Source organism: Rattus rattus, chromosome 5 (genome assembly GCF_011064425.1).
Source record: "Rattus rattus isolate New Zealand chromosome 5, Rrattus_CSIRO_v1, whole genome shotgun sequence".
Lineage (NCBI taxonomy): Eukaryota > Metazoa > Chordata > Mammalia > Rodentia > Muridae > Rattus > Rattus rattus.
In genome coordinates, this window is record NC_046158.1 from 153,402,998 (window position 1) to 153,418,048 (window position 15,051).

The following is a 15,051-nucleotide window of genomic DNA, read 5'->3' on the forward strand; positions in this document are numbered from 1 at the left end:
GAAGCATTCCAACACCTCTCTGAGGCCGTGTTATCTCCATGACCTTTGGAGAATAACCAGCCTCAGGGGCATGGTGTAAGCACCCACTGGAGAAATGCTAACATGGCAGCGAGACACCTGAATTATTGTTTACAGTTTCAGAACTAATCCCTCCCTGGATGTTGTACCTCGATGACCCAGTTGTCTCGTACTGTCCCACCCACCTAGCCCAAGTCAAGAGAAACAGAAGAAAGTGAGGAGAGCAGGTGTTATAGCTTCTCCATTGCTGAAAGTGATCGCTTTATTGGTTAGAAAAAGGAGATGCTTTTGTGGGACCAGGACGAAATGCAAAGGCCAGAGAGAGAGGAGGCCACAGGAACGACACCAGATGCACGGTCCAGCAGAAGCAACCTCTCTCCATTCCTCAGGCTGCTGGTGGCTGAAGCTGAAGGGAGAGACCATGGCACTGTCATCAATACCATCTGTCATACCAGACCTAACTGTTACCCAGCTCCCACCTACCCCATCACACTTGCACACACGGCAAAGCACTACCTTCTTGGGGGCTCTGCCTGTATTTACCAGCAAGTTCCAGGCTTGCCTCTTGTGCTTCTGATCAAACCTGTTCCAGGACCTACCATGGTCCCAAATGACTGTTATGGCCTCTCTAGAGACCCATAAACATTTATTTCCCTAAGAATCTTCCTTCTATCACCAAAAAAGCTCACCATGCCTTCACTCCTTAGATCAAGTTGAGTTAAGTTGACCAAATATTTATCCCCATCCTAAAAGCACATAATTGTGGACAAGGAGACGAAGCGGCTAGGTAGGGGTCAGAGCTGAAGTCTGAACTGTGGTCATCCTTTTTGCAATGCCCACCATGGCATTGAAGTAGAGTTCAGGGTCCTAGGAAGACTGTAGCCCTCTCCTACCCACTGAAAAGCATACTTTGAAACAGCAAGCATGAGGCCTTGGGCTGCACTCCCCCTCTTTGGGTTTCCTTTTTCTCTATGTGCACTAAGGGAGCCCAGCAAGCTGGGTTTGCAACCAAAGGCTTGTCCAACTTCTTGCTCATCCTGCTCCCTCAGCCTCAGACAGCACCCCCACCCCGAATCTCACCAAACCACCAATCATTGCCTCATCCTAGGTCAGGACCCCACACATATACACATACACACACACACACACACACACACACACACACACACACACACACACACCCCGAGGCTTTCTCTGGCTATTCCTACTCCATCCTTGCTCCCTCCCTCAAGCCTGAGTGACATTTTCTCATCCGTTTCCCACAGCAGTGGGCACTGATGGGTGACACAGACCATGTCATCGATCACTGCACTGCAATCTCAGGGGAGCGGTCCCCTTTCTGTCCTAGAACCTCAGACCGCCACACTGCCGGATCACCTAATGGGACAACCAAGTATCTGTCTCAGTTTCTCCCTTTTTAACACTTATTGTGTGGCACCATGCCGTATTAAGTGTTTATTGTAAGCGAGTGTGCGTTTTTCCTGTGCACATCTGTGTGCACCTCATTTGTGTGCAGTGCCCTTGGAAGCCAGAAGGGGGCATCTGAGCCCCCTCAACTGGAGTTATAAATGGCTGTCAGCCACCAGATGGGTATTGGGAATCAAACCTCTGTCCTCTGCAAGAGCAGTAAGTGTTCTTAAACACCCACATCGCCTCTCCAGCCCCAGCTTAATAGTATTTTAGTTTTAATCACATACAAGGGAAGAGTAACTCTACAAATTTCTCTTTTCAGTGCCTGAGGCACTAAAGGTACTGAATTTAGTCCTGGCTGGCTCAGATTAAATACTTCGCCCATTTCAGACGCAACTAATAAATGCTAGCGACGTTAGCAACCTTGATAACATTTGCCCACAAAAGCCGGCCTTTGGAATAAATGGAGATCAACCCTTCTGTCTCTCACTAAGCATGCAAAAGGAGACCATCTCCTCAACCGGACCAGCCCATTGTCCCCTCCCCTAGGACACAGCTACCGCCTCCCAAATCCTACTGAAGTTCCTGTTAAACAAAAAGAGAGTTCAGATACTCATCAGCAAAACCCACTGTTCTTCATGAAATGGCGAACTGGCCACTGTTCTCTCTGTCTCCATCTTGGGCAGAGTTCTCTCATCTGTCCACTCACTGGCAAGTCTGTGAATCTCCTCCTGACCTCTACAGTCTAGTTGGGGCGAGTGTCTTTCTGAGGACACGCCTCTGAGTCAAGACAATGACCTCTAAGGCCCTAAGATGACTTGTCCCAGTCCCCAGATACCTTTCGACTTCCCTTCACACGTCTATTCAGTCTTCGTGTGCTTTCTTAAAGGCCCCAGTGGTGTTCTTGCCTTCGTATCGCTGTCTCCTCTGCCTGAGCGTGCTCACGTTCCTCCTCTCACTCACGCCTTCTTGGTGAGCCTTCACCCACTGTCCCACGTAAAAGTTACAGCGATGCCCCTTTCCACCCCTCCCCCGGGGTACACGTCACTCCTGTTCTCCTGTCCCATGACATCTGCTCCCTCCCTGTGACACACTTCAGAATCAGCTTGTTCCTTTCTTCCCTTACCACTAGACAGGGAAACCTACCAGCCAGCCTAGCTTGTCCGCGTCATTGGTCCTCACACATTATCCATACACTGTAGGTACATGGTGTTAAGTGGATGAACGTGTGTAAACAGATCTATTATCACGGTGTTTTCCAGTCTCTGTAAGGACCCTCATACCAGACGTTTCTGAACCTTCTCTCCCGCCCCCACCTACCTCAGAATTTGGGTGTGGTGCAGCCCATCTTCCCACAGCCGTTTCGGCAGCATTTCATGTTGCCAGAACACTGGCTGTCCATCTGGCACTGGTCCTCACAGAGGCCGAGCTTGGGGAAGTCCACGCTGGGGCAGGTGCCCTGCTTTTCTAGGTAGACAAGGGAAAGGGGAGGGAAGCTGAGGGGATGAGCAAAGCCTGGTTGAGCGGAGCCCTGGGTTGTCAGCCGTAGAGCTGCCTCTCTGAGTTCATCACGGGAACGTGAGCTGCTCTCGGGGGTCCTGGGGAGATTCTCTGCAAACCTCAATGCCTGCTCCAAGATAATTTGAAATCACAGAACCCAGTTTGAGTCCCAGCCCTGCCATTTTCTAGCCTTGTGGCCTAGAGCCCAAATCTCCCAGAGCACCAGTCTTTAGATGTCACATGGAATGAATCCCCGTCACCACACTGTGGGGTTGTTACATAAGCAACTGTCCCCCACATACACCACCCAGAAAGATCAAACTACTTGGTAACCATAACTGTAAGCACTGCCACCTAATTAGTTCCTGCAGTGACCCAGGCATTGTTCAGGCAGTTTATCCAGTTCGCACAAGAATCTTAAAAGATGGGGTTGGGGATTTAGCTCAGTGGTAGAGCGCTTGCCTAGCAAGCGCAAGGCCCTGGGTTTGGTCCCCAGCTCTGGAAAAAAAAGGAAAAAAAAAAAAAGAATCTTAAAAGAAGCGAATGGTTCTGCTAACATTTCCTTACTGCTGCAGGCTTGGAAACTGAGGCAGTAAAGGGGTAAGTGTTTTGCCTAAGGCCATGGAGGACTGAGGCAGGATTTGAACTGAAGGAGATCTGGCTCCAGGGTGTATGCATTTGCCACCAGGCTCTATGCTACTGTATAAGCTGTAAAGTGAAGCATACATGTGAGAGGCGACACACATTCCCCACAATTCCTCCCATAGGTTCACTGCCAGTTACACTCGCTCAGAGCCATGGCCCTCCATACATATGCTATAACATCACCCATGTATATATAAAAACCACCACCATACACCACACACACCACACACACACCTCATCCCATGCACCAACCACACACACCATGTTGCATTCAATAGAACAGGCAGGAACCAGGCCTGGTGAAAGGAAAGATGCAGACAGTGAAGTGGGTAGGCAGGTAAAGGACCAGTTGCCAGCGTCCTGGCTTGGCTAGCCAAGGTGCTCTTGGTGGCTACCCTGAGACAAAAGGAGAATAACCAGGAGAGGGGGTAGTACCGAAGCAAGCCATCTTGTCCAGAACGCCCACTCTTTCGAGTACCTTTGCACTTAACCCCCACATCTACAGATGGGCGTTAGCATGCCCACTTTACAGATGAACAGGCAGAGTTTCGAAGAGCAAATGATTCAGGCTCTCACACTTGAGAGGATTCAAGCCTCCAGGCTCCTCCCTGGCTCAGGAGACCGTCTGGTCTGTCCATCTGACACAAGGAAACAATATCTTTATCTACCTGACAGCTCGATGTGCCAGCTGGCACACCTCCATCGTTCCTGGTCCCTTCTTTTCCAGGCCCATGCATAGCACCCGCACAGCCAAAATCTGCCGTCCATGGGCAAGCCTAGCCTACCCCTTCCATTTTCCTGTTCATGCGCCTTAGGGCTCCTAACTATACATGCTCCCAGCCTCTCCTGGCTCTTTGGGGAAAATAGTAATGGTAGAATGAGGGCCAGAAAAAGAGCAGAAATGACAAACTTTGGTTTTTGTTCCCGGCTTGCCCACACCCCCACCACCTAACCCCAGCTTTTCCATCTTGGAAATCAGAAATTTAGGTGCCATACCTCCGTTACCTCCTTCTTTGGTCACAACGGGTGGCTTCGTGGACACTTGACCTCTCGATAGTGGAGATGTGCGGGCAAGGCCGGCTGATAGAGTCGTAGTACCCGTAGTACCCGTAGTACCCGTCCCGGTCCTGGAGAGTTTTCCTTCGCTCAGCCCTGAAGTGGGTAGAAATAAAGATCCAAGAGGGAAATCCAGTGTCAAAGGAAGAAAGGTAACCTCTACCAGCCACAGGATGGCAGTGTAACTTTGTGCAAGAACGTTTCTTTTGGAGGCTCACTTCCACGGACTTAGGATGTGGCAAACATTTTCCCTCCCTCGGGGAACAAATCTTGCCAGGCCGTGGAAGACCCTGCGAGAGGGACTCCCATAAGCAAGAAGTCCTCAGCCCTGGTGCCACCCAGGGTTTGCCCTCCGGACTGCAGCCTAGGAAGCCACTGCTCCCGGGTCCCGGAACAAAGTCTCACTGTGCATGCCCGGAAGCCCGTCATGCACCAGAGAATCGAGTCCAGCCAGGAATGAGGGGGACCTCCTCCTCCTCCTGGGCCGCGCCTCTGTGACGCCTTTGTCCTTCGCATCTACCCCAGGGCAAACAAAGGAGGGCACATGTGGATCAGGTTTCCACCGCTTCTCGGGGGTCCCTGGGTCTGGGATGCCCGCCTTCGTCAAACCCGGGCACTCCCGCCTCTCGCAGCCCCGCCCTGTCCCCGCTAGGCTGCCGTGGGGCTACCATTAGGCTTGGAGCAGACAGAGCCGCAGCCGGCCTGGCAGCACTTGTAGTTGTCCTGACAGTCGTTGTCCAAGATGCACGCCTTCACACAGTCAGTAATTGGTTAGAGCTGGGGGCACACACCGGGTTTCTCTGCTCTGGTGCCTTGGAATGGGTGGCAGCAGAGAATTTTCAGGGAGAACGGGGCCCAGTCCCACCGGCATACTCACTCCCCGCTCCAAGATCCCCAAATTTCAACCCCAAGGATTTTAGATTATCGGGCCCAAGGGCCCCCATAACACCCCAGAGGGTCCCATCTCTGGGCCAGGGGTCTCGGACACTAGAGAGATCCCTAATGCTTGGCTTCAGAGTCCCCAGTCCTCTGGGGACTTGAGCTTCTGCCTGGAAACTTCAGCCATCCAAGGAGTTTCCCGCTCCTCTTCATCCGGTCTCCGCTTTCAGCGCTGAGAGCGCCTCCGCCCCTCCAACTTTTTAAGCCTTCATTGGTCTCGCCACCTCCAGCACATTGGACCCCAGACCCTAAGCTTCAAGAATCACTAGCTGTAGGCCCCAGAGATCCAAAATTTAAATTTTCGCTGGCCTCCCACTTTTGTCCCAGAACCCCTGCTTCTGAGACCGAACTCCTGGCTGCACTCACCTGTGGCTGAGAGGGGAGTGAACAGCAGCAGCCCGAGTAGGAGGCCTGTGGCCAGCAAGCAGAGGCGACAAGCAGGCATGGTGCAGGTATGACCTGCAGCCTGCATGGGGGGGATTTAACCACTCGCGCGGGGGGGGGGCGGGGCCGAGTGAGGGGTGCAGGAGGCGGGTAGGAAGCACAGCGGGCAGTGCGGGCGCCCTGCCACCTCAAGCCATTTCACAATCCCCCGGGATCAGGTGTCACTCTTGGCTCAGGTGGGAACCAGGAACCGAGACAGTTTCCAAGCCAGCTGCAGCCGGACACTTGTCCACCCCTCCCTCTCTTCCTACCTTTCTAGGGCCTGAGGGCAAGGCAGGGCAGCTGGAGTGGAAGGCCCAGATACAGGGTCCCTGGGTTCATTTTTAAATGAGTCCGTTGTCCTCCCGGGAATGACTAGAGTCCAGGATTAAGGCGGAAATGGCAAGGCTGCAGGGAGGCAAGATGCTGTGGATTAAGTGGCCAAGACTTGGGCTGGGATGGACAGCTCAGCATGCAGAGCCCTGGTCAGGGATTAGTAGAGGCTGGTGTAGTGGAGGTTACAGAAATAACACTGTTAACAAAAGAACCCATCTGACAAGGAGCCTGTCCAGGAAGGAGCAAGCCCGTGCAATTTCCAGCCCTCTCAGGCATATCTTTATCCTTGTCCCACCTCAGTCCATCAGGGCAGGATGGGGTAGCCCAGTACTAGGACTAGAGAGTGATTTCAGTCACCTATATATGAAAGGCAGGCTGGACTCAGAGGCTGATCCCCAACCTAAATTCCGGGGTTCCTGTTCAGGCAAGATTTTGAATCTACATCTCTTTCTCTAGGATCTGACTAAATGGGGGGTCGGGTGAGACTGGTGACTATGCAAAGCAGGCATTATTATACTTTATTTTCCCTGTATTATCAAGTAAAACTTAGCAGTGCCAACTGGGTGTCTCAGTTAGGGTTTTGCTGCTGTGAACAGACACCATGACCAAAGCAACTCTCAGAAGGACAACATTTAATTGGGGCTGGCTTACAGGTTCAGAGGTTCAGTCCATTATCATCAAGGTGGGAACATGGCAGCATCCAGGCGGGCATGGTGCAGGAGGAGCTGAGAGTTCTACATCTTCATCTGAAGGCTGCTAGGAGAAGACTGGCTTCCAGGCAGCTAGGAAAGCCCACACCCACCATGATACACCTACTCCAACAAGGCCACACCTCTAACTAGTGCCAGTCCCTGGGCCAAGGATATTCAAACCACCACATTGGGCATGTGCAGGAAAGGACTTTTCTCTAAGAGCCTCCCCATTTGAATTTGTGTAGACTTCCACAATAATTCCTCACCCTTCCTAGCCCTCCTTTGTTGCTAGGAGTATCCTTGTGGAGTTTGCTGTCCTGCTCTCCTGGACTCTGAAGCTAAGAAATGATGCACTCCTATCTTTTATATCTTTTTTGGCTGGGTTTATTTTAGCTTTGCACCAACCATGATGTGAACCACTGTATCTGGTTACCATAATCAAAGGTGGGGGGGCTGTCCAGCACTGGTCCTGGAGTGACAGGGACTAGGTCCCACTTCCTCCACTGCCAGAGGTGGCAGATGACTCCAAGGGACAGAATCTCCCAAATATAACATGTGTAGCATACCATACACATATAAACTCACAGAGACTGTAAGACTCATAGTGGTTCAAACCAGACAAAATTCCTGTACCGAGAAAGGAAGCAAGCATTGTGTCCTACTCCTAACCAAGAAGCTATTTGCAACTGAAGCCTGCTGAGAGAGGGAAAATCAGTTTTCTGCAATGCTGTGTCTCTGGGTATATCAACCACACTCTGGGGCAGGTCCCATGCCAGGGGGCAGCAGGCCAACACAAAATGAACTCTTTTTTTGTGTCCTTTTTTGTTTTGCATTGGTGTATCTCTTCCTGGGTTTTGTTTTTGTTTTTGCTCTGTTTTGGTTTTTTGTCGATTTGATTTTCATTTTCACTTTTTCTTTTTCTTTTTTGGTTTTTTGGGCAGGGGATTGGGAGGTGGGAGAGAAAGAACATAAAATTGGGTGGGTAGGAAGATGGCGTAGACCTTCAAGAAGTTGGGGAAGGGAAAGAATGTGACACAGTTGTATTATTCAGTTGTATTATTTCTTTTAAAAATTAGTAGAAAAAGTAAAACGAATATTGCCAGGAGGAAATGTCAGGATATGGGGGGGGGGACACTCTGCTTCATACAGGGGACTTGGCCATGCAGGTGCCAAAGCGATGACCAAGGGAGTTATACAAGAAGTACCTGCAAGCGGCTTCTGTCTCCATGTCAGATGGCTTTGCTCATATGAATGCATCCAATGGCTGAGCCCAAGAAGGACGTTGGTAAAGTGGCTGAAAAGTCTCCTCCGGTTTTGCAGGCCCAGCCCGGGGACTGGAGACATGCCATTGTTGGGAGGGGCTGGGGCTATTTACTCTGAGCTCAGAGAAAGTCAACAGCAAGAAGGGTAAGAGCTAGGTGGGGTCACAGTCGTGGGCAGGCTACTGAAACCCAGGGCACACAGAGGACAGACGCTTTGGTGAACAACTGGTTTAGCCTGTGGACCAAATGGCTACCGAACATTTATTCCTGCATGAGGCTGCACACGACTTCCTTCCAGAACTTAGCCAGCGTCCTTGGTTGGGATATCACCAGGTCCAACCCCTCCCGGACTCTCATGGGCTCCCTTGCTGGTTGGCACTCTCTTACTGGAATGTGGATTAGTGTGAGGGGGGAGGAGGAGGGGGAACGCAGGTAGAAGATGGCAATGAAAGTTCTTAAGGTCAGGTTTATTTTAGTGCCAGATTCTGAGCTAGGCGGGCATACAGTTTCTCTTCTGCATAGGCAAGAAGAGCAGGGTCACCCGCGTGCAAGCGAGGAGTGAGTGGCTTCTGGCGAGTGGCTCAGAGCAGTGCTTCACCTTCAGGATCTACAGAGTCTTCCACGAAGCGAACATCATTGCAGCATCTCGTAGGACTGTTCAGAGAATTCAAGAGCAGAGCAGAAAACAGGGGGGCGGTGGCAGATCCAGCTGGAGCCAGTATATTATTAGCCCACACAGTTCATTTCTAAATTTTGAACTAGTTGCCAATGTTTAAAAGTGGAGGACTTCACATAAGGACAATAACCTTCTCAATTCTCTCAGAAATAGTACAGGGTCGAGCAGCAAGTCCTCAGACTCATAAAGCAATCATCAGTCAGAGCACAGCTCTCAGTCACCTGGACGGCTTGTTGGGATGTAGCTTATGGTGAACTAGGGTTATAGCTCGGTTGCTAGACCGCTTGCCAATCATATAGGAAACTCTGGGTTCCATCTCCGGAGCTGCATAAAGTGGGGATGGTGGTACACACCTGGAGGCCGGAGCATCCGACATGCAGACTCATCCTTGACTACATCTCGAGTTTGAAGCAGCCACATTTGGAATGCCGTGATGTAGAGCCCTCTCTTTTTGAGAGAAACCATCATTCCTTGTCCTGCGTGCTCTCCTGCCCCATTGCTTCCTAGTAACCACCTGTCCAAGTGCATTTACATCCGTGCCCTGTGGGGTAGGCATGTCCTGGAGTTCACTGCAAAGTGGCTTGCAGTTACTTAGCAACCCAATGGGTTCAGAAACATCATTCTCATTCTGCAGATGAAAAAAAAAAAAAAAACACTGTGGTTTGGTAAGGCAGTGTGACTTGCTGGCGGGAACCCAGCCCATCAATCAAAAGACACTTGCCAGTACCTTCTGTTCCTGTGGCTGCCGTTACTTCAATATTAAACCCACCCACCCCATCCCACACACACTCGAGTTTTTTTTTAAATTACATGTTATTGTGGGGCATACCTTTAATGCCAGAATTTAAGAAGAGGCAGGCAGATCTCTGTCGAGTTTGAAGTCAGCCCGATCTACACAGCTCCAGGCAAGCCAGGGCTACCTGTTTCATAAATAAATAAATAAATAAAAATTAGAAAAATAAAAGTTAATGTATTGGATTTCTGAGGTGGCTCAGAGGGTTAAACGAACTTGAAATCGCTTGCCCTACTGACAACCTGAGTTGTCAGCCCCAGAGAGCACAGGATGGAGAGAAAAGCAGCTCCACAAAGTTGTCCTCTGACCTCTAGCCATGACGTACACACACACACACACACACACACACACACACACACACACACACACACACACATACACACACCATTCACACACAAATAAAACAGTCCAAAACTCTGAACACGATTCTCTGAGTGTGGAGGAATATTTATAAGAGAAGGAAATAGAAAGGCCATGAGAGAGGGAAAGATTTACAACGAGAGAGCTGTGAGTCACCTGCAGTCATGCGCACTTTAAAATGCTATGAACAAGTTCGCCTGAGGGTTTGAGAAGCTCCAAGAGCAGCCAGGATGTCTGGACCACACAGTGGGGCCTCTCCTCCTGAACTGATGGACCCTACTAAACTTCCTTTCATTTCGTGAGAATCTTTCTTTCTGAACATACTAGTCATTTTGTTTTGTTACCTACCTTGCATCTATCCCTTTCTGATGAAGCACCCTGATGAAGCACCCTGATTTAGCACCCTGATTTGATGCACCTGGATTGGGTAGTGAATGTTCTTCCTAGAGCAGAATAGCTGGCCGGAGTGTCCTTCAGAGTGTCCTTCTCTACCCGGCAAAGAGTAACCAATCAGGTGCTGTCCTGGGGATATTAGTCTTGACCAAAGGACAGCCAGAGCCTCCAGCTCCTTCACAGGTGTCCTGGGAAGGCCTCTGTTCTTCCTGCCTCACCACCCTTACAAGGCTTACAAGCCTTTTAACCTTCCCTTCCGTTCTGTGAACCAAGCCAAGTCAGTAATATTTTAGTTGCCAGCAGTGGAACCCATCCCTGGTTCTATCAGGGAGGGAGAAGGACCCGTTACATGTTTACACCGTTTTCATAACTTTCCTGGTTGACGCCCAACTCAGCCTCTGCAAGAATAAGATTTTCCTGGGGTCTTGGGAATTGTGGATCAGGAAACGTGGGTTCAGAGACCTCTGAGATGCTGTTTAAGGAAAACGGGAGAGGAGGACGGCTGACTGGGCAAGAAGAGCAAAGGTGCAGAGGTTCCTTCGTAGGGAAATTTAGAGAGTTCGGATGATGACAAGGACCATGTCACCCAGAAGACAGAGTAAACAGTGTGCAAGCTCAGTCAGAGTATCTGAAAGGTAAGGGCCCGGCCATGTCTTGGTACATATCCTGAGGAACCCCTGGGCTAGACTACTCACGGAACCTGGATGCCAACAGGCAAAGGGAGGTGACCCGTGTTCTCAGTCCTCTGTGGCTGTTTGAAAAGTGCGTGGTTCCTGTGTTGAACTTATGCCCGGTTCTGCCTCCCGCCCCACACTCCCATAAATGAGACTCAGGTTCAAAATATATTCAAGAATATCCTGGCCACCAGCTACGCTCTTCTCTGACTAGAACCATAACTTAAGATGAACCCACTTATTTAACCTACATTCTGCCACGTGGCTCAGGATTACCTACATTACCTGTGCTCAGGATGTCTCCTCACATCTTCCTGGAGCCGATCTCCCTGCACCTGGCTGTATCCCAGGATTCTTTCTCCTCCTGGACATCCCACCTTCTATTTTCTGTCTAAGCCTAAGCTATAGGCTGTTTTTTTTTTTTAAGAAAAATTTATTTATTATGTGTACAAGTACACTGTCACTGTCTTCAGACGCACCAAAGAGGGCATCAGATCCCATTACAGATGGTTGTGAGCCACCATGTGGTTGCTGGGACTTGAACTCAGGACCTCTGGAAGAGCAGTCAGTGCTCCTAACCGCTGAGCCAGAGGCTTTTTTTTTTTTTTTTTTTGGAGCTGGGGACCGAACCCAGGGCCTTGCGCTTCCTAGGCAAGCGCTCTACCACTGAGCTAAATCCCAACCCCGAGCCAGAGGCTTTAACTGACAGGTGATGCATCTGTACAATACCTAAGACATTCTCTCTACTGTCTGTTCCAAACGACCTTATAGCCCATGTGGACTGCGCTCCCCACGCTGCTTTCAGACATTCCCCGCTTTAATTTTGCACCTTCTCTGCCCACGATGGCTGGGCTTGCTTTACATTGCCTAGCAACCAATGACACCTGACACCCTGTACCAGGGTAGACACCAAGCCCCTAATTTGTTTCTAATTTGTTTCTTTTTCTCAGTCTCCCTCCTTTTGGGCTCACTGACAGTGCCCTCGAGGCATAAATACACTGATTACAATAATGCTCAAGACAAATCCTTTATATAAAAGTCAATTTTCGGGGTTGGGGATTTAGCTCAGTGGAGAGCGCTTGCCTAGCAAGCACAAGGCCCTGGGTTCGGTCCCCAGCTCTGAAAAAAAAAAAAGTCAATTTTCCCCCATAGTTTCAGTGCGAATATCCACATGAAGCACATCTGTTCTGAAGTCTCTTGATCTTTCTGACTGAATCTCCTTTTAAGCATCACTTGGGAGGCAGAGGCAGGCAGATCTCAGTGGGCTTAAGACCAGCCTGGTCTAACAAGTTTCGGGATAGCCAGGACTATACATCAAGACTCTGTCTCAGAAAGGCAACAACAAAACAATTAAAACAAAAACAAAGAAAGAAAGCCTTTTCTTCACAGGACAGGGTCCGAATCATGGTCTTGAGGTTGAATCCTGTATCGGTTTACTTCTGTTGCTCTGACAGAATACCCAACCAAAGCGATTTAAGGGAGGGTTGGTTGGGCTCAAGGTTTGGGGTTACAGCCCATCATGGAAGGGAAGGCATGGTGGTGGAGCCTCTGGATACTCAGCCTCCACTGTTTGGAAGCAGAGTGAGGTGGCCAATGCTGTTCAACTTGCTTTCTCCTTCGTCCTCAATCCAGGACCTCAGCCCATGAAATGGCTCCCACCCACATTTAGGATGAATCTTCCTACTTTAACCGACCCAGTTTAGAAACTCCCTCACAGGCTCACCAAGAGGTTTGTTCCCATGGTGATCTGACAGACTCTCAAGCTAGCCTCAGTATTGACCACCATAGACACCAGCTCCACCATCATTGCCTATGTCTCCCTGGAAAAGTTATTCACCCGACCAACTCCGCCTCTCTTGACTCTCAACCACTGCACCATCTCTCAAGCCCCCAGAGTCATCTTTAAAGAGTTGCTTGTGACCATACCTGTGAGGCACAGCATGGTGAACTCCATGATCTCTACAGCTTAACATCCCCATCCCTCCTCATAGACCGTGGAGCACACTCTTGGTCTCTCTCTCCACAAGTTGCTGTCTATTGCCCAAAGCCTCGTGTATTGAAAGCTTGACCTCCTGTAGGTGACATTAATGGAGAGGTGACAGGATCATGGTGTTATCAATGGATGGTTTACTGGATGAAACAAGCAGGCCTCCGGGAGGAAGCGGTCACAAGGAACATGCACCTGAAGGGCATATCTTGTTCCTGAACACCCTGCCCCTCTCTTTGCTTCCTGGTTGACTGGGGTGAGCAGCTTTGATTTCCCTCACCTTCCCACCACAGGCCCTGAAACCACGAGCCTCAGCACTCCTGCTCTACATTGTCTCTCTTGGGTGTCTTGTCTCAGTTCCAGAAAGCTGAGGGGCAGCCTCAGACCAACACCTCCAGTTGAGGCAGCCGAGATCTCTCTAACACTGTCCAATCTCCCTTTTCCTCCTTGTCCACCTCACCAAACTCAGTCTTCCTTCTAAACTCCTTCCTTGACATTCTTCTTGTTCCTGTTACCTCCTGTGCCACCCAGGCCCTCTTGACCCAACCCAAAGTTTAGATGACACCCTGCCCGTGTATCCCTCTCAATGCCATGCCATTGTATGCCTGCCGTGCATCCCAGATACACGTCCAAAATCACACTATATTTGTCTTTTTTCATTTTTATGTAGGTATGTTCTCTCTCTCTCTCTCTCTCTCTCTCTCTCTCTCTCTCTCTCTGTGTGTGTGTGTGTGTGTGTGTGTGTGTGTGTGTGTGTGTGAATCATCTTCAGTTTCTCTTCTACCTTATTCAGTGAAGCGGGTCTCTCTATTGGATCACAAATACAGCTAGTCCTACTAGCCAGCTTGCTCTGAGGATCTCTCATGTCCACCCTTGTAGGCTGGAGTTACAGGCAGATAACCCCGCCCACCTGGCATATACACAGCTTCTGGGGAATCCAAAGTCTGATGCTTACATTGGCAGGGCTGGTGCTATAACCACTGAGCCATCTCCCAGGTCCCTAAGCCATGCTCTTGGTTCCCACCACTTTAACCTGCCTATCCTGTCTCCCAGGTACTCAGGCCAAAGGCCTGGTGGGCATCCTCAGCTGTTACCCGGTCAGTTCAGGTTCTTCTGCAGAACTCAAGAGAGGAAAGGTGAAGGAAGAAGGAACGCCAGTTGAGCAAGGCTTTCTAGGGCCCATGCTTGGGCACAGAGAACAGGGTCTGGGGATGGGGCAGTTCTAATTCAGATTATACGAGTGGATCTCCTATAGTCTGACAGATAGGGTATGGGGTAGCTTGCTCTTAGCTCTGCACTAGGCATGGTGATCTGCACATGCATAGTGGGCTCATTTGCATTCATCTTGCAGTTTAGACGGTGGACGGATCATCCCTCCCATCTTGGGAAGGTGGTAGAGAGTGGTCAGAAACAAGCATCCTGCCCTTAATATAAAGGCATTAAGAAATATAGGCAGAAAATTTTTTTGCAACCTTCTTTGGATAAGGGTTCAACCTCGCCTCTAGCCTACCACCCAGCAGAGGTAGTGGAAGAGGAAAGTTAATAGGATGGGGGGGGAGGGGTTGGGGATTTAGCTCAGTGGTAGAGTGCTTGCCTAGGAAGCACAAGGCCCTGGGTTCGGTCCCCGGCTCCGAAAAAAAGAACCAAAAAAAAAAAAAAAATAGGATGTGGGGGAAGTGGACCTGTTCAGCAGTAGCTCTTTGGGGGTGAGCTCCATCTCCTGGGGGAGCAGCAGTGCAGTCCCAGAGCAAACACCGAATGTGAGCCAGCGGCTGCAGCCCAGTCCTCTAGGGCAGGCAGACACCACACACGAACCAGCAGCCTCAGTCCAATTCTTTTCAGCAGACAGACACCAGACAGCTGTAGTTCACTCCTGAGGAAACCGAC

General features: G+C 50.1%; 1 protein-coding gene across 1 annotated transcript; it reads right to left on the reverse strand.

Annotated features, from left to right (window-relative positions):
* Window positions 1-248: 248 nt before the first annotated feature.
* On the reverse strand, window positions 249-6,215 carry Wfdc2 (WAP four-disulfide core domain 2). The gene is given in 5 exon segments (XM_032904844.1): window positions 249-424; window positions 2,749-2,895; window positions 4,570-4,725; window positions 5,298-5,441; window positions 5,935-6,215. Coding segments are annotated over 4 exon segments (552 nt in total). The 5' UTR covers window positions 6,041-6,215; the 3' UTR covers window positions 249-424; window position 2,749.
* Between the last annotated feature and the right edge of the window lie 8,836 nt (window positions 6,216-15,051).